This window comes from Leopardus geoffroyi, chromosome C2 (assembly GCF_018350155.1).
Source record: "Leopardus geoffroyi isolate Oge1 chromosome C2, O.geoffroyi_Oge1_pat1.0, whole genome shotgun sequence".
In the NCBI taxonomy this organism is placed as follows: domain Eukaryota; kingdom Metazoa; phylum Chordata; class Mammalia; order Carnivora; family Felidae; genus Leopardus; species Leopardus geoffroyi.
Genome location: NC_059333.1, coordinates 9,305,027 through 9,329,272, shown reverse-complemented (window position 1 = coordinate 9,329,272; position 24,246 = coordinate 9,305,027). Strand labels below are relative to the sequence as shown.

General features: G+C 46.1%; 1 protein-coding gene across 3 annotated transcripts in view; it reads left to right on the top strand.

Annotated features, from left to right (window-relative positions):
* Positions 1 to 24,246, top strand: part of DOP1B (DOP1 leucine zipper like protein B) — a 104,267-nt gene that overhangs the window by 6,826 nt on the left and 73,195 nt on the right. For all 3 annotated transcript variants that reach the window (XR_006718219.1, XM_045501429.1, XM_045501430.1), the window contains exon 2: positions 354 to 518. Coding sequence is in view for 2 of the 3 variants with exons in the window: in XM_045501429.1 (XP_045357385.1) it covers positions 381 to 518 (138 nt within the window). In the remaining variant the exon portion in view is untranslated. The remainder of the gene's footprint in view (positions 1 to 353; positions 519 to 24,246) is intronic.

The following is a 24,246-nucleotide window of genomic DNA, read 5'->3' as shown; positions in this document are numbered from 1 at the left end:
AATGCCCTTCAGTGGGAAGGGCCGCCTGCATTCAGAATTACCAGTGGGCAACAAGATTGGTTTGCCACTTTGTAAGTTTCACTCCTAGAATTAATTTTGTCAACTCAGGAATCCTAGCATTTTTGCTTCTTTTCTGCTCCGTCCATTTGTCTCCAGAATCCAAGAGGGCCGGAACTGTTTATCTTTTATCTACCACAGTGCCTGGCCCAGAAGCCTTGCTAAATATTTGAATTGGATTGCTGAGTACTTTTGTGCACAGTAGTGTTTGTGGACGCGTGTCCTCTGTAGCTCTGGGCTGGGAACGCTTTGTGTCCTTGGGTAGCTCCCTCATTTATTTCTTAATTCACTTTTAGATCCTTTCTCCACTGTGAGAATGTAAGATGGATCCAGAAGAGCAGGAACTCTTAAATGATTACAGATACAGAAATTACTCTTCAGTGATTGAAAAGGCTTTAAGAAATTTTGAGTCCTCAAGTGAATGGGCGGATCTCATATCTTCACTGGGCAAGCTCAACAAGGTAGGTGGGGTGGAGAGTGGATTGCATGGAGGGGGGACACCACTGTCTTTTTATTATTTCAAGAAATTACCTTTTTTAAAAAAAGATCTTATTTTTTTTAACTTTTATTTATTTAAGTAAGCTCTACACTCAATGTGGGGCTTGAACTCAAGACCCAGAGATCAAGAGTTGCCTGTTCTACTGACTAGGCCAGGCAGGGAATTATCTTTTTTTGTTGTTGTTACACATGTTGATTATAACAATTAGGAAATACTGATAAGAAAAACTACCCATGTTAGAGAGGGAGGGAGCCAAAGCATAAGAGACTCTTAAAAACTGAGAACAAACTGAGGGTTGATGGGGGGTGGGAGGGAGGGGAGGGTGGGTGATGGGTATTGAGGAAGGCACCTTTTAGGATGAGCACTGGGTGTTGTATGGAAACCAATTTGACAATAAATTTCATATTTAAAAAAAAAAAAACTACCCATAATTCTGTCACCCAGTTACCTGCTGTTATCCTGGTCAGTATACTTACCACCTTTTTTTTTTTTTTTTTTTTCCTGATCATAGAATTATACCGTGGATGTAGTCAATGGAATAGCTGAACAGTCTCTTTCTCAACTATATTTACATCTAAACAAGATAAACTATAAAATTGTCCAATCAGTTATTCAAAGATGAATTATTTTTCAGGTACTACTTAGGATTTTTATGGCTTTTTCTTTTTCGGTCTACTTTTATGGCCATTTTTACTGCAGATTGTCAAATTTTGGTCTTCCATGAGTTACCATCAATATTGAAATCTGCCCAGGGATTGTGAGTGTGTTTGGACTAGGAGAAAAGGGCCAAGTCTAGGAAGAGCAAAACTGGTCACATGCAGGTTTGACCTTGTGTCCTATAGATGGGACCACTGCATGTTCCCATCCTGCCCAGCAGGATGACCTAGTAATGCCCAGTGCTTCTACTGTAGGTAGAAGATATTCGGGCTTGAAGGTGCCAGTCCCGGGCTCCGTTGCTGCCTGGCCGAGGCCCTTGGCCAGGATACCTGAGTTTGGAACCCTAGTGCCATATGGGACTTGAGAGATACCCATACCTACTCTGCAGATCTCCACTCACCAGGTCACACTCACCAGGGTCCTCTAACGAAGGGAAAGAATTGACCTCTGCAGGGAATGCGGGAGGGGTCTGGGGAGGGAGTGAAAAATTCCAGTAGCCTGACCATGATTACAGTCCAGCTAGCAGTCCGGCACCGACTACCAGAGAGCAGCTGTCGGCCTTCACAGATGCCTGTCAGGCACAGTGGAGGTAGGCAGTCATGACAGGTAGTGGCCGGGAAACGACGTGATCTCTTTCAAGGTATATTTATCACTTGTGAATACCACGGCTGGTGCTTGCTGGGATAACTAGGTGTAATAAAACAGCAGATAAGAGCTGGAGAGTTCTTTGGCTGTAGAGCTCTGACTCTGGAATGTGCAAGCTAAACACAGTAGTCACTGTCATTCGTGAAGGTGGGTCTCCCTTTTAGGGGAAAGGGAGAAGCGCTGGAATGGGATTAGGCATATTCAAGTTCTTCTAGATGTTTCCATAGTTTAGTGCTTGACTCTCCTGGAATCTAAAAATAGCATACTTATTTTGGGACAGGGTGTGTCCATTATTTTTTGTTGCAGTAAAATTCACATAACCTAGAATTTGTCATTTAACCGTTTTAGAGCTTACAGTTACATGGCTTTTACTACATTCACAGTGTTGTGCAACCATCACCACTATCTAATTCCAGAAGGTTTTTACCACCCCGAGAGGAAACCTTCCCCATCCCCCCCAGCCTCCCCACACAGGCCCCGGCAACCACTAATCTACTTTCTGTGTCTATGGACATTTCATGAAAAATGCACACATACACTGTCCTTCAGTGTCTGGTTTCTTTAACTCAGCCTGTTTTCAGGGTTCATTCATGTTGTAGCATGTGTCATTGCTTCATTGACTTTTGTGGCTGAATAATACTCCATTGTATGGATAGACCACATTTTGTGTATCTGTTCATCTACTGATGGACACTTATGTTTTTGCCTTTTGGCTCTTATGGATAGTGCTGCTGTGAACATTCATGGACAAATTTTTGTTTCAACATCTGTCTTCATTCCTGTGGGGTATAGAGACCTAGAAGTGGAATTACTGAGTCACGTGGTAATTCTATGTGTAACTTCTTAAGGAACCACCGGACTGTTTTCTGAGGTGGCACCAGTTTACATGGCCACTGGCAATGGTTGAACATTCCGGTTTCTTCGTATCTTCACCAACATTTACTTTTAGATTTTTTAAAAAATTTTGATGATAGCTATCGTAGTGGTGTCTCATTGTGGTTCTGATTTGCATTTTCCTAATGACCAATAATTTGGGTATTTTTTCACGTGCTTATTGGCCATCTGTATACATATAAAATATATATGTATATTTGTTTGTTTATTAATTAATTTATTTATTTGAGAAAGAGACATAGGGAGAGAATCCCCAGCAGGCTCCACACCATCAGTGCCGAGTTCAGTGTGGGGCTCAAACAACGAACCGTGAGATCGTGACCTGAGCTGAAACCAAGAGTTGGACGCTCAACTGACTGAGCCGCCTGGTCGCCCTTGTATGTCTTCTTTGGAGAAATTTCTGTTCAAAATCTTTGCCCATTTTTTAAAGTGGGTTGTCTTTTTGTTGTTGATGTGTAAGAGTTCTTTACATATTCTGGATACTAGGCCCTTATTGGATATATGGTTTGCAGATGTTTTTTTTCCCATTCTTATGTTGTCTTTTCACCTTTTTGATGGCATCCTTTATGCAAAAACTTTTTAGTTTTATGTAGTCCAAGCTATCAACTTTTTCTTCTGTTGCTCGTGCTTCTGATGTCATATCTGAGAAACTTGCTGAATCCCAAATCGTGAAGATTTGCCCCTGTATTTTCTTCTGAGAGTTTTAGTTTTAGATCTTATGTTTAGGTCTTTGACCCATCTTGAGTTAATTTTTGTGCATGGTGTGAGGTAAGGCTCTGAGCATATTCTTTTGCATGAGGAAATCCAGTTGTTCCCGCACCATCCGTTGAAGACACTGTTCTTTCCGAGGGCCTTGGAACCCTTGTTGAAAATCAGTTGGCCATAAGTTGGGTTTATGCCTAGACTTCCATTTCTTTTCCATTGACCTGTCTATCCTTAGGCCAACACCGCACATTTCGATTACTGAGGCTTTGTAGTAAGCTTTGAAATGGGGAAATGATTTTGTTGCTCTTTGTTGTTCTTTTCACCGTTGTTCTGGCCGTTCTGGATTCCTTGAAATTCCATATGCCTTTTAGGATCAGCTTGTCAGTTTCTGCCAACAAGCCTGGTGGGATTGCGACAGAAATTATATCGACTCAGTAGATCACTTTGGGGAGTGTTGCCATGTGAACAGTATTAAGTCTTTCAGTCCATGAATACAGGATGTCTTTCTGTTTATGCAGGAACATATGCATTTTGAGCTAGGTAAGATAATAAACTTGTAAGTGCAGCTCTCAAGCCACATGGTAGTCCGTTAAACAAGCCTCGTTTCAATATGCCTGGCAAACTTCCTAAAATGTTTAATCGTTTTAACCCACCTTTTATTTATTTATTTTTTAAGTTTATTTATTTACATGATCTCAATACCCAACCTGGGGCTCAAACTCACGACCTTGGGATCAAGAGTCATTCACTGTCCCACTGAGCCAGCCAGGCGCCCCTTAACCCACCTTTTAAAATGCAGGTTATCGAGTACAGATGAACCCTTTTTGGAGGAGCTTTAAAAGCATTGGCTATTCATTCGGTAGCTATGGGAGTCCCTGCAACGTGCTAGTACTGTCCTAGGTGTCAGGGCAGAGCAGAGAATAAAAACAAGACTCTGCCCACACCGGGATCAGGGGAAAGCTGGATAATAAACAAAATATACGGGCGGGTAGATAGTGATGAGCGAATGGGAACAGTAAAGAAGGGAGGGGACGGTGAGTGTTGAGGACACGTTGTGATATTAAATGGGGTCTTTAAGGAAGGCTTCGTCGAGAAAGTGCCCTTTGGCTAAGTGTAGAGGCTCTCGTGTGTCTGAGGCCAGTGAGGTCACAAAGCAGGTGAGGGATGGGGAAAGGGTAGTACACAAGGCTATAGAGGTAAGGGATGAGGAGGGCATCCAGTCTTGTAGGTCCTTTAAAACTGGAGTCTGACAGTGGCCACTGAGTCAGGGACTGCGTGGGGGAGCCCCGGAGGGGAGTTGAGTGAGTAGCGTAGCCCGGCTTAGCCCACTGGAGCTGGCTCCAGTTGCTCTGTGGGGGCTAGAAAATGGGTAGGAGTCAGGAAGGCAGAAACAGGGAGACCATTTAGGAGCTGTTGCTGTAACATAGGTGCACCAGTGGAGAAAGGTTTGGATTCTGATATATTTTGAAGGTGTAACAGGATTTGCTCATGGATTGGATTTGGGATACAAGAGAAGAAGAGGAGTCAAGTAGGATTCACAGGTTTTCTCCCAGGCTGTTGGCTTGAGAAGCCACAAGATGCAACGGGGACCCTGGGGGCGGGGCCCGCTTCATGGGGTGAGCAGGGAGACCAAGGGATGGGTTAGTTTGATGTTTCTGGTGGATGTCCCCACGTGATGTCAGTAGGCAGTTGGATATGAGTGATAGTGAATAAAAGTTTCAAAAGACAACTTTTTGTTACAGTTGGTACCCAATTCCATGTAACGGCTCTACTATGTTTTCTGTGATCAAGCTTCCTGTGCTCTGCTGCATGTATGATTAAGTGATGAGTGAAAAACTTGCAAGACATCAGTGGGATGAGGTGACACTGTCCATCTTTGCCTCAGCCCTGCCTGTGACAGTGGACATTCCTAGAGAGCATACTGTGTGCTAAGGACTTGGCGTGCATCATTTTATAATACTGTGTATCTGGAGATATGCTTGATCTCAAATTAAGAAACTTCTGCAGTATTCGAGCCTGCAAGTGCAGAGAGCTCAAACCCTGGCTGCCTGGCTGCAAAGCCCATGCTCTTGAGCTTTTTTTCAAGTCATTATCTGTATGGCTCACATAAGGGGGCAGTGATAACCTCTTTGCTGTCAGGGGCACTATCTTCATTATCCAGATGAAGTAGGTGCAATGAATTATTAAGACCCATTTTATTGATGAAGGCTAACTAACTTGCCCCATGTCGTACAGCTGCTAAGTGGTGGTTATGGGTTGAATTGCGTCCTCCAAAAAAGATAGGTTCTCGTCTTAACGCCCAGTATCTCAGAGTGTGACCTTATTTGGAGATCTGGTCTTTACGGAGCTAATCGAGTTAAAGTGAAGTCACTAGATTAGGGTGGGCCCTGATCCACTCGGACTAGAGTCCTTCTAAAAGGGGGCAATTTGGACTCAGACACAGACATGCACAGAGGGAAGACCCCATATGAAAATGAAGGCAGAGGTCTGGCTGATGCAATTATAAGGCAAGGAACACTGGAGATTGCCAGCAAATTTCCAGAAGCAAGAGGAGCAGTCTGGAGGTATTCTCCCTCACAGCCCCCAAAGGAACCAGCCAGCTGACACCTTGAGCTAGGACTTCTGGCCTCCAGAACTCAGAGACAATCCTCTTCTGTTGTTTAAGCCATCCAATGTGTAGTGCTACGTTACAGCAGCCTTAGCAAAGTAATACAGTGGTAGAACCAAGATAGACCGAACACCTAGGTGCTGGGGATATGGCATTGAACACAAAGTTCATAAGGCTTTGTTGGCAGAAGGCAGACAATGAATAAATATGTGATATCCGGTGCTGAATGCTAAGGAAAAATAAACCAGGGAAGGGAAGTAGGGTAGTGAGGAAGGAGGGTGGGGTGCTCTGATAATGTGACATTTGAGATTGGAGTAGAGGTCTGGATGCAGTGAGCGAGCTGGTGGGGAGACCATCTGGGGTGTGGGACTGTGTCCAAGGTACAGTAGGGGGTGGGTGTGACTGGAGTAGAGAGGTGAGAGGAGATGAGGGAGGAGAGATAGCCAGGGCAGATGACGGGGTTTTGTTCTGCAAGGGAGGAGAAGCCAGGTGACTTCTGCCTCGCCTGCTGGAAGAATCCTTCTGGCTGATGCGTGGGCAGTGAGCGCGAGCGCAGGAGCCTGCTGGGGTGGCAGTGGGCAGCTTTTGTGGTCAGATCAGAGTTACTGGAGGTTCAGGAAGTGCTGGATGGAGCAAGCCCCGATCAGTGTTGGCAGCTACCTAACTTCTGGGAGACTCACAACTGTATTCAGGGAACCTTAGTAGGAGTTGATGTGAATAAGGGATTTAAGGCCGTGGTGGTGGTCAGGCTTCCTGAGCTCATGGGTGTACACAGAGATTCAGTGAGTAGATGGGTGATGAATTAGTAAAAAAATCTTCATAATGCAAATGGAAGCAATATTACAGGTTAATAGTAAGGTTAGATCCAGATACTTTTTAGTTAAGGTAGGTGATTGCTGGTTATAAAACGTAAACTGGAGACAGAACAGAAGGCTCATCTAGCTCCAGGCTTGGCAAATGAGGAAACTGAGCCCCAAAAGGTCTTGGTTTGTCAGACTATCTTCGCGTTCTAAGTATATCAGGGTTTTTGTTTGTTTGTTTGCCAAACTTACAGTATGATTTTGAGATTTTTATGTAGTAGAAAAAGTTTATCTTTGATTGCTTTCAGGTGTATCAACATGAATAGGGTAGATTTTGCTTAATTGTTTATCTGAGATGCCAAGCCATCATCTTTCACTGATTATTTTTAGATAAATTTTAATTAACAGGCGGCATGTTGAGCTCTTATGAACCCAACCACTTGCCAAGCCTGGATTACGACTTTGATTATTGAAATGAAGGATAGTAGAAATGAATAAACTCTGGGCATTTGAAAATCTTATCACCGAAACATCTTTTTTAAAAACTTCATAATGGTCCTAAATGAAGCACCTTTTTTGTGGCTTTTTTTCGGTACCACTTTGTTTCACAAAATGGCCAGAAAGCAGGTGACACGAATAACGAGAAATAGGAGGTGCTGGGTATTGTGATATGTTTCAGCTTCTCAAGTCTTAACGCTTAATGATGACACCTCCTTGGTAAAGCACAGCCCCCCTGTGGCATCTCAGAATTAGCACTATTTGGGGAAGAACGTGGGCTGGAGATGGGAGACCTGGTGAACCTTTCTGGTCTACACTGAACTGATTAGCCCCAGGACCTCTTTTGCCTGGAAACTCGAGGAGTCTGAGCTGGATCTCGATTTTTTTTTTAATTTTCTTTAAATGTTTTTATTTATTTTTGAGACAGAGAGAGACAGAGCATGAGCAGGGGAGAGGCAGAGAGGGAGGGAGACACAGAATCCAAAGCAGGCTCCAGGCTCTGAGCTGTCAGCACAGACCCTGACACATGGCTCGAACTCACGGACTGTGAGATCATGACCTGAGCTGAACCGACTGAGCCACCCAAGCGCCCCTGGATCTCAATTTTTACCCTAGTCCTAGTCAACTACTTTTCTCTCTTAGACCGTGTTAGTTCAGATAAAGCCCCTTTGGTCTGAGGTCTTATGTTAATCAGCTAAGGCTGTCATAGCAAAATCCCACAGGCTGGGTGACTTAACGGAAATTAACTTTCCCATAGTTCTGGAGGCTAGAAGTCCAAGATCAAGGTGCCGGCCGAGGTGGTTTCTTTTGAGGCCTCTCTCTTTGGCTTCTAGGCAGCCAACTTCTCACTCGGATCTCATGTGGTCTCTCCAGTGTGCGTGTCTGTGTCTTGATGTCTTACAAAGACATCAGTCATATTGGCCGTTCCCTAGAACTACATTTTGCCGTAGTTATCTTTCTAAAGTCCCTGTCTCCAAATATAGTCATACTGTGAAGTATTAGAGATTAGGGTTTCAACTTATGAATTTTGGGGGATACAATTTAGCCTGTAACAGGGTCTGACAATGAAGTACAGATTGTTTTTCCATGTAAATCAGTTTTTTCAAAAAGCTCATTTCTGATGGCATCCCGGATGGTTTTTCATCACATGCCTTATGGAACAGTAGAGTGTTACTTCCTTAATCTTTTTTTATTGCCCCACAGTGTCGTGAAGAACTTCACTTCTCATATGCATGGTGATTCAATGTGTGCCAAGAACTTCTGAGTCACTCTGGGCCACCTTCCTGGCTGTCTTAGTCTGTGTGAGCTGCTGTAACGAAATAACCCCAGACTGGGCTTCTGAACAGCCAGCCTTTCCCAGTTCTGGAGGCTGGGAGTCAAATCTGGGCGCCGGCAGATTCAGGGCCTAGTGTGGGCTGCTTCCTGGTTCACAGTGGCGGTCTTGCATCACCTCCTCACCTGGCGGAAGGGGCGGGAGAGCCCTGTGAGGTCCTTTCTCTAAGGGCACTAACCTCATGAGGGCCACCTCCCACAGCCACCCCCACCCCCCGCTAATACCATCGCACTGTGGGACACAAACATTCAGACTGTGACACTAATGATTGGTGTCCCATCTGACTGCACCTCACTAGCCCTGCACCAGTTTTTTCATAAGGGCTTAGTTGTGGGGTGTCTTTTTGGCGGGGCACATTGTCCTTTCCCACGTGTCTCTCTATGTCCTCCTCCCCAGCCTCTTCATGCTTCCAGTGAGATGTGGTTTAAATCACTGCTCCAGATCCCCTCTAGCCGGTGACCCGGGGTAGGGCCTCAACCCCTCTCAGCCTTCACTGTTTATGACTTGTAGCTCTGAGCCTGTGTGATGCCCGGTTCCTTCTTGTCATCTTACTTTGGGGGTCCCACGTGTTAGGGTGTGGTACCTCAGTTTGGGGCAGATATTGTAGTCATTTTCCAGCAACCTTCTGCTGCTGTGACCCTGGGGGTGGAAGTTGTCAGTTAAGTGTGGTGTCAGGGTCATATTGGAAAGATGTGGCCTGAGTGCCTTCTGGGAAGAGACCAAATTGAAAGCCTGTCTTTGGCAGTTACTGAATCTTCATGGGTCGGTAAACTAGAACGGGTGGTAAGCACAAGGCCCATTGGCTTCTGGCAACGTGCTGATTGTCTTGGCACCAGAACTTCGGTCCTGGAGACATAGCTAGTTAACAGAATGTCAGGCAGAGCTCCTGATCCTAATGTGAGGCAGAGGCTGCCGGGTCCTCTGCTGCTGTTCGGGTCTCCTCCTCTCGGTAGGTGACGCACGGGGCTCAGACGGCATTGTGGCTTCTCACCCTCTCGCAGGTTCTCCGGAAGGGGCTGAGGATCAGCACGGGCGTCGCTGGTTTGGGCTTGTGGTGGCCGCCTCATGTGAGCCTCTCAAACACATGTCGGCATGAGGCTGGCATGGTCCTTTGGAAAGAAGATTTCTGTGCTGAAATCGGGAGGCTGTTTTCCTTTCGATAATTTATAGCTAGGGTAGTGTATGTGTTTTGCATGTGAGCAGAGGATATTTTTGCTGTTCTTTGAGGTCTGCTGGTGGGGCAGAAATAGTCCAGATTTGGGCAGGTGATTTGTTCCTCCAGCAATCTAATGACAAAAACCCATCTTGGGGGAGGGAGTGGGGAAGCTCATCTAGCAGAATTGAGTTTATGGACAAGGGTAAGAGCTTGTTGTCTGCTCACATTTTATAAATTCTGTCAAGAAAGTTATGAAACTAGAAATTTCCTGTCAGCCATTGTAAGGAAAGTGCTATGAACCGAATTATGTCTCCCCCAACTCCACCAAACTCGTACGTTGGAGGCCTAACCCTCAGTGTGACTGTATCTCAAAACACATCTTCAGGAGGTAATTGAGGTTAAATGAAGTCATTCATTAGCGTGGGGCCCTAAGCCAATAGGAAGGTGTCCTTCTGAGAAGAGGGACAGAGCGAGAGATGGCTCTTCCCCATGTGAGCACACAGTGAGAAGGTGCCCTCTACAAACCAGGAGAACCCAGTCAGCCAGCACCTCGATCTGGGACTTCCAGCGTCCAGAGCTGTGAGACATAAGTTTCTGTTGTTTGAGCCCCCTGGTCTGCGGTATCTGTTGCAGCAACTCAAGCAAACTAATGCAGAAGGAATTGAATTAAATGTGGCTATTTTTCAAAAAGGACAACTGATTGAACATGAATACCTGTATTCAAGCTTGTATTTGAGCCAAATGCAGGCATTCCCATTTATTTATCTTTTTTCAAATGGTGTTTTCCTTTTTCCTTTCCTTTTTTTTTTTTTACAGCTTTGTTGGCATGCGATAAACTAGATGTACTTAAAGTGTATAGTTTGATGAGTTTTGACACGTGTCTATCCCTGTGAAACCATCCCCATGCGAAGATAATAGGATGTATTTGTCACCCCAGAAACTTTCTCATGCCCTTTTGCAGTCTCTCCTTCCCTCCCGTCTCTGCCCCCTTCTCCAGGCAACCACGGATCTGCTTTCTATCACTATAACGCTGGTTTGCATTTTCTAAAATTTTATATAAACAGAATCAAAGGGCATATACTCTTTATTCCCCGGTCTGGTCTCTGTCGCTCGGCAGAACTGTTTTGAGAGTCATCCAGGCTGTTGTGTAGATGGAGAGTTCACTCCTTTTTACTGCTGAGCAGGATGCCATGGGTATATATCATTTATTTGCCCATTTTCCTATTAATGGACATTTGGGTCGCTTCCAGTGGATATATATTTAACTTTTTTAAAAAACCTGCCGGATCATTTTCAAGACTGGTCGTGTCATTTTTCACCCATTCGGCAGTGTACGGGAACTCCATATATTCCGTACTCTTGCCAGTGCTTGGTACGGACAGTCCTTAATTTAGCCGTTTTAGTGGGACTACAGTACTGGCCCTTGTGGCTTTTGCATTTCCCAAAGAACTACTCATTAGACAGTACACGATCGCTGTAAATTTGTGTTGATCTTCTGGAAGCACAACACAAAGATAACCATAAGAATCTGCACTATTTTATTGTATGTAATAGACAAAAAAGTGAAAGTAGCCCCCCTCGATGGGGGGGGGTGGCAGGAGTCTAAGTCATGCCACAACAGGATGATGATGGATGTAGCCATCCGGATGGAGTAGTCTTACAGTCACCTGAGCGAAAAATGCTTATGATAAGATAAGGGGGCAAAAAAAAAAAAAAAAAAAAAAAAGGGCTAGTTGACCAGTTCATCTATAGCTCTAGTCTTGTATGTGGGAGAGAAGAAGAGAGAGAGGGAGGTTGTATGGAAGGGGACAAAGTCTGGAAGCCCTTTAGTGTGGGACTGGTTTGCTTCCAGTTTTCCCTGATTCTACATGAAGCTCTAAGGAACATCTCTCCCCACGTGTCTGTTTTTGCCAAGGTCCATCGAGGTGGGGTCAGGGGCCGTGTCAATGGACGGGGAGCTCAGCCTTCGGACACACGAGTCTGTGTTCTGCTCATCCGTGTGTGTTGGTGCCAAAGCTATGCCCTTGAACCACCATGCTATAGAGTGTGTCTGTCTCTGTCTACACCAACCAAACCCCTCTGCTCTTTTGGAATTTTTCTACCATTGCCAGGTCATTTTCCTCCAGATGGACTTCGGAGTCATTCATAAAGTGAAAGGAGTCCTTGAGGGGTTGACTGGTATTAGGTAACAATTGTAGACTATTGGGGGGAAGAGGTGACATCTTTACACAGTTGGCTCTCCCACGTGGAAATGCAGGCATTCTCTTCACTGATGAGAGAGTATTCACTTTTGTCCCTAAGAACTTAATCATTTTTCTTGCATAAGTCCTTCCTGTTTCCTAAATGTATTAGATACTTTATACGCGTATTTTTGCTGTATGACTGGGTTTATTTCCCACTCTCTGTTTTAACTGGTTGTTGGTATGTAGGAAGTGATTAACTTGCAAGATTTGAAAACTGGCCATCTTAGTGAATTTAGTTCTCACTTATTTTCAGCTAGTTGTTTTGAGTTCTTTAGCTAGACAAGCATACATATGATCAATCAATACTGAATTCGTGTTTTTTCCTATTTTGCTAGTAGCAGTTACTGGAACAATGTTAAATAATGATGACACCTGTGGTATATCAGTTACAGAAATGTCAGCTGCCGTAACAGAGCCGTCCAAAAATCCAGAGCCACTAGTAAGATGGAAGTTTTTTGCTCGTGTACTGGTTCAGCGTGGTGTTCCAGATGGGCAGCTCTCTTCCCCACGGTCGTTCTAGCGACCCAAGCCCAGGACTCTGCCATCTTTAACACATGGCTTGCAGAGTTGCTCTGTTCGCTGCCATTCTGTTCCCTGGGAAGGGGGATCAGCATATAGGAGCATGCATAGACCTTAATGCCACACATTACTTCCACTCGTGTCTTCAAGGGAGAAAATTACCCTCTGGCCGCGCAGCCAGGGCTCAGCCACAGCCTTACCACAGAAGCAGGGGGCATGATTCGGGTGCACCTTGCAGTCCCCACGCCCACCTGGCGCATGTGGATTCTGATGGTGGTGCCTCCTGTTTCACTGTTATCTCAGCGCTGTAGGGCCATCAGATTGCTGTCTCCTCAGACATCACTTTATTCATTCTTTACTAACTTTAATGACTTCTCATCTTTACGTAGCCAGAAAGCATGGCATTTCATTACCTGATCAGTTTGTAAAGTGTTGAATTGCTCTTTTCAAAGCAGCACAGTTCTGCCTTACACCTTATTCATGTGCTTTTGGTGATGATTGTACTTAAACTAGTTCTCTCGGTGGCAGAGGTACGCCTTGGAAATCAATCTGCTGGAAGGTCCGCTAATTCAGATGTTGTGGAATGAAGGAAGGGGCGCTGAGCTTGGAGGCAGAGCTCCCAGGGGCGCCTGGGTGGCTCAGTCGGCTGAACGCCTGACTCTTGATTTCAGCTCAGGTCATGGTCTCACAGTTGGTGGGATTGGGCCTCACATCAGGCTGTGTGCTGACAGCGTGGAGCCTGCTTGGGATTCTCTCCCCACCTCCCAATCTCTCTGCCCTCCCCCACTCACGTGCATACTTGAGTTCTCTCTCTTAAAATACATTTTTAAAAAAGCAGAGCGCCCTGGTTTATGTTCAAGCTCACCGCTGCTTAGACTGAGACACACGTGCTGGTTGTCTCCCCAGCTGCTCACCCCCTGCCTCCTCGTCGGAAGAACCCAGCTATGTGTAGGCATCAGGTAACAATGTGCTGCAGCGTGGCAGCTCCCATCTCCCAGCCTCGGAGGTCAATGCTACTGGTCTACGACTTCTTCCTAGTAATTCCATTTCCCTGGGCAGGGATTGATTTCAGACACGAGCATGTGACCTTCTCTGACCTATGAGGTGTGGCCAGCTGGCTTCTGGAAAGGGTTTCCTCTAATATGAAGAGACAGGAAAGGAACCAACACTTGACGTTTTGTTCCTCTCTTTAATTGAGGGGGAATTTAGGGCTGATATGTGGCAGACATCTGAGGCCACAGTAGGAAAAGGCTGAGGATAAGTCAACTCACCGTGAGAAGCACACAAGCATGAAAAGGTTCAGGTGCTTTTAGGATGTCACTAAGCCCTTTGCATTAGCCAAATACAGGAATATGCTCCCCGAGACCAGTTTCTTGGCCTTGGTGCTGGTGACCTTCCGTGATGGAGCAGGGAGTGCTGCCCTGGGCGTTATAGAATGTTCATCAGCATCCTGGCCTTTGTCCACATCCCACCCCCAGACCCCATTATAACAGCCAAAAATGCCTCCAGACATGGTCACATGTCCCTAGGGCAAAATTGCCCCAGTTTGGGAATCACTGCTCTGGACTTTAGGTTGTGCTCTAGGTTGTGAGGTGATATGTTTCTTCATTGAGATTTGTATACTTGGATATCCTGTGCTTTACAGCCCAAAGCTTGGTAACTGAGTCCGCAACCTTGGACCATCCTTAACCCGTGGGAGCCTGTTTCCTCTGGGGGCAGAAGCAGCACGCTTGTTTCTCAGCAGTAAAGGTGTTTATGTGTCCTTCAAAGGCACGGAATGTCCCCTGCTGATCTGTGCCCTCGCCATCTGCACAGGTTCTGCACAGGCGTGGTTCTGGCTGGCATCAAGGCATTTTCAGAGAAACTGCAGAGGATTTTCTGTCTCCCCACCTGCACGGGTTTCACCGTCAGTGCAGAAGCCCCATTGTGTTTCTGAAGGGGCAGTGTTCCTCGAATGCCTGCTTTATGCCAGCCATGTGTTCAGCATCTTGGTTCTGAGGGTCCCGGGCAGTTTTATAGCTGCTGGGGTTTGCAGAGTGGAGCCGGCTTTGGGCTTGAATGGATCTGGAAAGAGCCAGGCTTTCACACCTTGGTCACCGTCCCTGTGTGCCTGGTTAGCAGCCTTTTCCCTCCCCCTCACCAAGAGCTACCTTGTTCTTCAGCTGTCCCTGCTTTTATGCAGCTGGCTTGTCTCAGGGACTGGGAAGCAGAGGAAGAGCAGAGAGGAGGAGACGCACAGGTCAGGTTCGGAGCAGCTGGAACAGGCAGTGCAGCGTTGGGGCGGTGTGTTCTTCTTCTTCACCCCCGGCTTGTGACTCTGAATTACATTCCTTGCTGCACGCGCGGGTCACAGGAGCCCAGTGCGTTCCGGTGCCCGAGGCTTTTGTGGGCTGTCAGAGCCAGAGCGCTGGGAAGATGTGTCCCAAGCTCCACACAGCCCTGCTGAACCCATTTTGCTTCAACGTTGAGGATCAGGAAGTGCTGCTCTGGAGCTCTCTAGAGAAACCTCTGCCCAGGAGGGGATAATATTCAGTCCCATTTGAGCGTGCCAGTTCTGTTCTTCTGGCTGTGACTTTGAAAGAATATGGAGTTCTATGAGTAGAACTTTTGGGACTGAAGCGTGTTTGGGATTTGTAATGAGACTCTTTTCTCCAAGATACTCTTGCTGCTTTTTTGGCTCTGACTTGAACAAGTTGGTTTCCACATAATAGGCTTTTGGTTTGTTTGTTAAATATATCATTTGTATGTGGATTAAAATACGTTTGAAAAGCAGAAAAGAACATATGTCCAGACACTGAGTCATTTAGTATCTTAACGATAGGCTTTTATTAGATCTTCTGGTTTATGGTTATAAATTCTTCAAGTATTTTGTGTTGTCTATATCATGTATGTTTCCGCGTTTAGTTCTGAAGGGCGTGTTTGCCCTTCTAATTCACTAATTCATTTCCTTTCGTGTGGTTCACTATCTTAACTCTGCTGCCGTGACCTCCTCCCACCCTTTTCCATCACCCCTGAGCCTCTTGGCTCATAGCCCCCAAAATAGAATGATTCCCTTTAGTGAGCCCCCCTTATATGCTTGTCATTCATTGTTTTTTCAAACCTGTAATTCTCCGAAGTTGGTGTCATTCAACCCCTTTTACTGGTGAAGGCAGTGAATGCAGGTCAGGCTTGCTTGAGACTTCTTAGTTCAGCATCCCGTGTTTCAGCTCAGCCAGCGCGGCCGCAGCACCCACACAGGGGTGCCTGGGTGTAAGGGAGGGCTCAGGACCTGCACCGCAGCCGGGAAAGAGTAAGATGTGTCTGAAAACCTGGAAAGCGTCACAGCTAGCCGTCTAAAGTTTCCATGTGGAAGACTGGGAAAATCGCCATTAGTGGTGAGAGGGAGTGGCTTCTACGATCTAGATGTTGTAATAAACTCAGAAGGGGAAAAATAAAGAGCAATACTGGAACACGTGTGTCGCAGCTTGCCCTCTGTGAGGTAGCGATGCGTCTGTCACGTTGTGTTTTAAAAGGAGTTTCCCGACCCAGTGTGGAGATTCCCCAGTCCTCTCAAGCGAGAGCCTGGGGTGCACCCCGTGATCCTGTCGAATGCACTCCTTGTTAATCCCGATGCCCTGGGGAAGTGGGAACGGCATGAACGTGGAACCTTTCAGCTCCTTTTGAGTCTGGCCTGTGTGCTCCAGGGAACTTGTGCCCAGCGGGGCAGCTGAGCAAGGCTGGTGCCCCGATGGGGCCCCAGGTCACCTGATTCCGAGCCCGTGCTCATCATCACGGGGCCCCTGCCCCTTCCTCTCCTTGTCATGAGTTAGACCAGCACAGCATTCCCTCCACAGCCCAGCCAGCTCCAGTTAAGCTCGGAAAAATGGATTCCCGAGACAGCCCCACAGAGGCTGGGGCCCAGGGCTTGTGGTATCATCAGGTAGTCAGCGGTGGCTCCGGCTGGGGTTGGCCTGCCATGTGCCCCTCCACCCCTCACCCCCAGCCCGGCCCGGACAGCCCGCTGCTCTGCCTTCGGGCCGCGCTTTGTAACGTCTCCCGCCTTTGTGTGTGCTCAGCCTTTGCTTGTGCTCCTATGCAGGCAGCATGGTGTTTGCTCAGAAAGTATAAGTTAATATCAGCTATAGCAGTAAGGTGGAGCTGATTCAAAAGGGACAAAAATAAGCGTAAGGAATTTTAAAAGCAGAAACATATTCTTGTGCGTCTCTACCTCCTGTGGAAGGTTGAGTGAACCAGAGGCCGCGGCGCCCTGCCAGGGTTGTGGGGTGTGGGTGCTGTGACCCTGGTCGAGAGCGGACTGCTCACTCAGTTCACTGTGCTGTGGGCTGGTCCTGAGCGGTCAGCTGACACGTCCCGCGCAGGACAGTCATGTTGCAGCCCGTGACCTTTTTAAAGAAGGAAGCTCTTCTTTTACAGAGGGGTTGAGCCCGTGTCACTCCCCCAGTTAAACAAAAGCTGACTTCATTGGTTATCTGTGAAATCTCAACATCGTGTAGTGGCTGTTAGGGGCCTGTCTGTCCTCTTCCTGTCTGTAGCCCTCCCCAGCTGGCCTGGTGGCTGAGGCACTGCCATGTCAGGTAAGGCGTGACGCTCTCCACCATCCCCACCTTCAGCACTTGGCCTACTTTAGTGTGGGGAGTCCTGGCCACTTTGTTATTACTCAGTGTCTGTTCTGTTTTCCTTCTGTCTGAAGGGCATCGCGGGTGTCCCTTGGCCAAGTATTTAATGAGTGTTCAAGCTCGTGCTACCTGGCCAGCCTTACTCACTGTTTGGCTTCATTCTCATAGCATGAAATGAACATCCTTTTAGAGATGACCAACTTCCAGAAGGAAGACCTGCTGGTATTTTACCATTCGCTTGACGCGAGACCTGCTTTAAAATTGGCTTGCTTGAGTTTCTTTATAGATGGGCATCTGGCATTCCGAATTCCAAAGTCAGGGTGATCACCGCGCAAAATTAGGTTTGGGTGAGCTCTTCTAGGAACTTTTTTTTCTTAATGTTTATTTTTGAGAGAGAGAGACAGAGAGAGACAGAGAGAGAGAGACAGAGCACAAGCAGGGGAGGGGCAGAGAGAGGGAGACACAGAATCTGAAGCAAGCTCCAGGCTCTGAGCTGTCAGCACAGAGCCCAACGCGTGGCTCGAACTCATGAACTGTGAGATCATGACCTGAGCTGAAGTCAGACACTTAACCAACGGAGCCACCCAGGCACCCCAAAACTTTTTAAAAATCAAATATAACTCACCCCCTTACCCATATTGTTAAATGACCCTTTAAAATGTTCTTAATTGTGATAAAATACACTTTACATACAATTTGTCTTAAACCATGTTTAAGTGCATCAAGTTACTTTTTTGAGTTGGTGGTCTACCCTTTTGGAATTTTTAATCATGTTTCCTACACGGAATGGTATCTAAATTGTGCTGAGAGTCCTAGAAGACGTCAGACTGTCAGATAGGCTGACAGTTTACTGTCAGAGTTTAACAAAGTGCGACACAGATGTTGTCTTGGGTGGGGCAAAGTGAGACACTTCCTGGTCTCTATTAATGAAGCTTGGATGTGGTTCAAACCTTTTTTTTTTTTTTCCAAACTTACGTTTTTTAAGTTTTTTTTTATTATTTTCAGGTCAACCTGCTGAGCCTACACATACAATGAAGTCCAAAATATTATAATTGTATCTTGATTATAGCTGAAGGAATGTTTTTAAAATAGTGTAGTTCTTGAGGAAAATAAGGAAGGAAGGTTTATTTCTGGTTTGATCCTAGCTTTTCCTTTCTGTTTAGCACTTTTCCAAGTGACTCTGAAAACATGGCCATTTTTTCCTTCCAGATTCATGAGTTTCCCTGAGATGTTTCTTCTGTAGCTGAAGAACGTTTCTCATCTTTTTTTTTTTCTTTTGGTAAACATCATTTTTATTCCGTGTTTACCATGCGTGTTGTAGATGGAATATAAATACATATATACTATATCTGTATACTTATCCGTATCTGTTTGTCAATGTATCTGTTAACTTGCTTGGGTTTTGGGTTTCCTAAAAAACACAACCCAAACAGTTTCTGAAACTTCCCTGGAAATACTCACTGGGCTTTGCCCGCCGGAGAAGCAAGCGTCTGCATAGAGGCTGGCAGGAAAGAGGCAGAGTTGCGCAGCCCTCCCTCGTCCACACCAGGGGTCCAGTCTTGGCAACTCTTAAACAGCTGGGAACGGATGAAGGGAAATCAGGAGTTTTCAAGCAGTGGAAGCTGGACTCAGTTCAAGGTGGCTAGTTTGCTATTGAAGGGTTAGAAACACTCAGGAGAGGCTGGACCCAAGTCCCTGGGTCCCTTCAGGGTTTATTAAAAGGAGTTCCTTTGTTCTCTGATAAGGAAAGAGTTTGTGGTTTGTCCAACATGCAAACATCGCTCGAGAGTTCATGGTTCTTGTAGCCCGGCCGCAGGAGCGGTTGGGTGAAACACAGCATTCATTTCTTTTTTCTTTTGGGGTGATAAAATCTACGTAATATAAAATTTGCCGTTTCAACTATGTGAGTGTACAGTTCAGGGGCATACAACAGTCACCACCATCCGAACCTGAGCCTGTTTCCGTTAGACATAAACATTAGCTCCACTCACTTCCCCTCCCCCGACCCCTCCCATGCTGCTTTCTGTATCTGTGGATCTGACTGCGATAGGTCCCTCACTTAAGGGGAGTCATAAAGGATGTGTCCTTTTGCGTCTGGTTTCTTTCACTGAGTGCAATGCCTTCAGGGGCCCTCCATGTTGTAGCATGTCAGAATTTCTTTCCTTCCTTTTTTTTTTTTTTTTTTTTTAATTTAACGTTTATTTATTTTGAGAGACAAAGAGTGCCAGTCGGGGAGGGGCAGAGAGAGAGGAAGACACAGAGTCCAAAGCAGGCTCCAGGCTGTCAGCACAGAGTTTAATGCGGGGCTCGAACCCATGAACTGTGAGATCGTGACCTGAGCCGAAGTTGGACACTTGCCCGGCTGAGCCACCCAGGTGCCCCACAATTTCCTTCCTTTTTAAGGCCAAGTAATATTCACTGTATGTATAGACCACATTTGGTTTATCAGTTCATTGACATTTGGGTGTTTTTCACCTTTTGGCTGTTGTGAACAGTGCTGTAGTGACCATGGGTGTGCAAATATCTGTTTAATATTCGCTCTCAGTTCTTTTGCACGTGTACCCAGCAGTGGGGTTACTGGATCATATGGTAGTTTGGTAAACAAGTCAAATGTTTAATCTTTTGAGGGGCCACCATGCACAATGCTGTGTGCACAGTGATTACACCATTTTACCTGCCCATCGCCAGTGCCCAGCACTCCGTTTTGAAACCTCCTAGGCCAGGGCTATTCTAAATAGAACATTTACTTTTTCAAGAGCAGTGACAGCTCTGGGCATCTGGCTTGATCTCACTCTCAGAGAGGATGCGGCAGAATGCCTCCAATTTCCAACTGAGAAGTGCTTTTCAGATCCTAAAAGTGGGCCAGCCACATGGGCCAAGCGCTTCCGCATGTCCAGGGATGCCTAAGTGACAGCTTCCAGGTAGAGGAGCTCCTGAAAAAAGACACGGTGGCTCAAACACCACCCTGAGCTCTGAATCTTTAGCAGCCAAAGTGGCGGAGTGAATCATTGGATGACTCATTCTCATCTAAGTTTGCCCTGAAAACATGGAGCCGTTCCCGTCATGGCCACGCATTAGCCCTCAACGAGAATAAAGGAGAAGTCTTAGAAAGGGAGTCTTCTAAAGGGACGCCACACCTTTGTGACCACTGACCAGAAGCAACTGGCTCTTCCTTCACTGGTCCCCCTCCCCCGCACCGCCCCCAGCTTCTGCACACAGGGTAGGGTGATGGCGAGCAGATCACTGTTTCCTTAATGGCATCAAGAGTTAGGTTATGTTCCCCTTCAGGCATGTTTGCGAGATGCTACTTAGTACTGTCCACGCAGAAGGTGTTTTTAGGGGCTTCTCGTGGCTCAGTCGGTTAAGCGTTCCGCTTCGGCTCAGGTCACGATCTTACAGTTGGTGAGTTTGAGCCCCGCATCCAGCTCTCTGCTCTCAGTGCAGAGCCTGCCTCAGATCCTCTGTCCCCCACTCTCTCTCTGCCCCTCCCCTGCTTGCACTCTCTCTCTCTCTCTCTCAAAAATAAACAATAAACATTTTAAAAAGTGTTTTTAAATAGGGCCCCCAACCTCCTTTCCTGCATGAAGTCCATCACTCTGGGGGAGGAGGTGCTCTGTCTAAGGGAATCCCTTATTTCAGAAAGTGCTTTAAATGCACTACAGACAGGGGCGCCTGGGTGGCGCAGTCGGTTAAGCGTCCGACTTCAGCTAGGTCACGATCTCGCGGTCCGTGAGTTCGAGCCCCGCGTCAGGCTCTGGGCTGATGGCTCAGAGCCTGGAGCCTGTTTCCGATTCTGTGTCTCCCTCTCTCTCTGCCCCTCCCCCGTTCATGCTCTGTCTCTCTCTGTCCCAAAAATAAATAAACGTTGAAAAAAATAAATGCACTACAGACAAAGCATTTCACTGGCAATTCTTTTTTTTTTTTAAGTTTTTTATTTTATTTTATTTTTTATTTTTTAAAATTTACATCCAAATTAGTTAGCATATAGTGCAACAATGATTTCAGGAGTAGATTCCTTATTCACAGGCGATTCTAATCTCCAGTTTTAAGGCTTGCAAAATGTTTAGAAATTTTGCCTCAAATATTATTTAAGAAGTAATACTTTATTATCCCTTTTAATCTTCAGCATTGGTGTTTATCTTTGCCTCTGTCTTCCTAAAAGGAAGTTTCATGGTCTCCCAACTCTACCTCCTCTGTGCAGATTTCCTTTTTCGCTTTAGTGTCTCTTGGGATTTTCATCATATTTTGGGTCTGCAGTGATCTTACCACCAAACATAAGAGCGGTTTGAGTGTTGCTTTTCTGATTTGATATATTTTTCACCCTTCCTCATCAGCACCCCTAACTAGTGTCCTTGTTTGCTTTTGTGACAATAAAGGGCATTATCTGTAAACAACTGGGTATCAGTCCATTCTTTTATTATTTTTTTTAGAGAAACTTTAAAAAAAATTTTTTTTATGTTTATTCATTTTTGAGATGGGGGTGGAAGGGACAGAGAGAGAGAGAGAGAGAGAGAGAGAGAGAGAGAGGAGGATCCGAAGCGGGCTCTGCACTGACAGCAGAGAGCCCCATCTGGGACTTGAACTCACGAACTGTGAGATTATGACCTGAGCCGAAGTCAGACACTTAATGACTGAGCCACCCAGGTCCCCCATCAGTCAATTCTTTTAAAATTTTTTTTAAAGTTTATTTATTAATTTTGAGAGAGAGAGACAGACAGACAGTGTGAGTGGGAGAGGGGCAGAGAGAGAGGGAGACGGAATCCCACACAGGCTACGTGCTACCAGCGCAGAGCCCAACACAGGGCTCGAACTCAGGTCACTGAGCTGAGCCAAAACTGAGTCAGATGCTTAACCAGCTGAGCCACCCAGATGCCCCTGCCCATCAGTCAGTTCTTTTAAAATGCAGTGTATCTTCTCTCCATCTCTAAGTCTTGTGCTTCCTTTTCAGTTTGTCCTTATTTTTTTTTTAATTTTTTTTAATGTTTATTTATTTTTGGGAGAGAGAGACAGAGTGTGAGCGTGGGCGGGGCAGAGAGAGAAGGAGACACAGAATCCGAAGCAGGCTCCAGGCTCTGAGCTGTCAGCACAGAGCCCGACTCGGGGCTTGAACTCACAAACCGTGAGATCGTGACCTGAGCCGAAGTCAGATGCCCAACCAACTGAGCCACCCAGGTGCCCCTTCAGTTTGTCCTTATAGTAAGAGGTCATGTGCTTCCCGGGTGCCAGACAGCGTGCTGTCCTATTTACATGTGGTGTCTCATCTGATGCTTGCAACTTTGTGAAGTGCCATGATCTTCATTTTTATAGATGAAACTATAGCCAGAGAGGTTAAAGAATTTGCCCAGTGAGCAAATGGAATGCCAGGCTGTCACCCCCACGCTCACATGTTAAACCGGTCTAACGATACTACAGTCTTGTTTGCTTAGCCTCAGCGTGGAAGCACCTGTTAAGTGGCAGGCTCTGTGGGAAGCGGGTTAGCACAGCCACTGTGACCGAGGCACTATTTCAGTCCCGTCATTGGTGATGGAAATCTGCAGGGTGGAATGTCCTGACTGTTCCACAGAGCAGGCTCGCAAGTTCTGTTTGGCCACATCCTGACTCCAGGTGAGGAACTTGGTTCATGGTCCCTGGCTGGCCCTGCTCCGCTCCTGAACCTGTGCGCCTTGATCGAACTTGACAGTCTGATGGGTGAAAAGGATGGTATTTCCTTGTAGTTTTAATTGGCGTTTTTCTTACCAGGAAGGAGGAACAGCTTCCCGGTTTTCTGCGTACAATCTACTTATCTCCTTTATTCTTGCTGAATTTTCAGATCAAGCAGCATCCTATATTTCTAGGCACCTTTCCCTCAACAGCACAGAGCCCCTGTCTCAGGCATGCCGTGTTTGCGTCGATTAACGTGGATGGCATACAATGAACAACCAGGTCCACCTTTGCTGGTTACAGCCTCTGTTCTTGGTTATATTTCTTTTCCTATATCTTTTTCAAATTACATGAAGTCACACATTCAAATGAAAAAGAAATAGCAAGCAGCCCCCTTCATTTGGAAAGAATGGTTGTGGTTCATCATTATTGCATTTATGTGGGAAGAGGTGTATCAGTCAGGATAAGGAGGGTTATGCCAGGGTAACAAACAATCCCTAATCTCTGTGAGTGTTACAGCATGGTTGAGTTCTGCCTCACTGGGCTGCAAGAGGTTTCTGCTCTGTAATTTCTCAGGGAGCCAGGCTGGGAAGGGCTTTAGCTCAACCCACATTTCCATGATCTTAGAGTCAAGAGAAGAGAACCCGACAAGCTTTGAGTTGGCTCATAGAGCCTATGCCAATATGACACGTATCACTCTACTCATCTCTCTGGCCAGAGTAAGTCATGCTGCCACACCTAGGGTCACAAGGGCAGAGAAATGGGATTCTACATGCACAGCCCAAGGGAAGCAGATGCTGGCGAGTCCCAGATGACCACCACGGGAGGTGCATCACATCTTTTCCACCTCAGATAGAAGAAGTCCTGAGGATACTGAGGCGAATGAGAGTAGGCAGTGACTTAAAAAACAAGTGCTTTATCCTGATAGAAATAATTGTTACAGGTGAAGACAGAGGCTCTCTCTCTCCTGCTTTTGAATCCATGGAGAAAGCCCACAGCCACGTTATTGTTAAGCCAGTCAAGTCTCAGACGTGGTTTTCCAAAAGCCGCGTCTTCAGGATTGGCCGGGAGTTGATACTCGTTGAAGCCGGGTGCTGGTTACATTGCTGTTGCACCTGCTTTCCTGTGCGTTTCCCACATTCATTTTCCCTCTGCCAAAACTCTCAGTTTGTTCTTATCCCTTGTCACAGCATGTGTTTCCAGTCACCTCAGGATTTGTTTTGACAGGAGACATTTAAAAAACATTAATTTGTTGGCTTTCCCTTTGTTTTAAAATATCAGACATATATATACTGTTTCAAGGTGTTTCTTGATGACTTCTAGTTGCATGAGCTTTTTTTTTTTTACTTTTTGAAACATAGGTTTATTGAATTCAA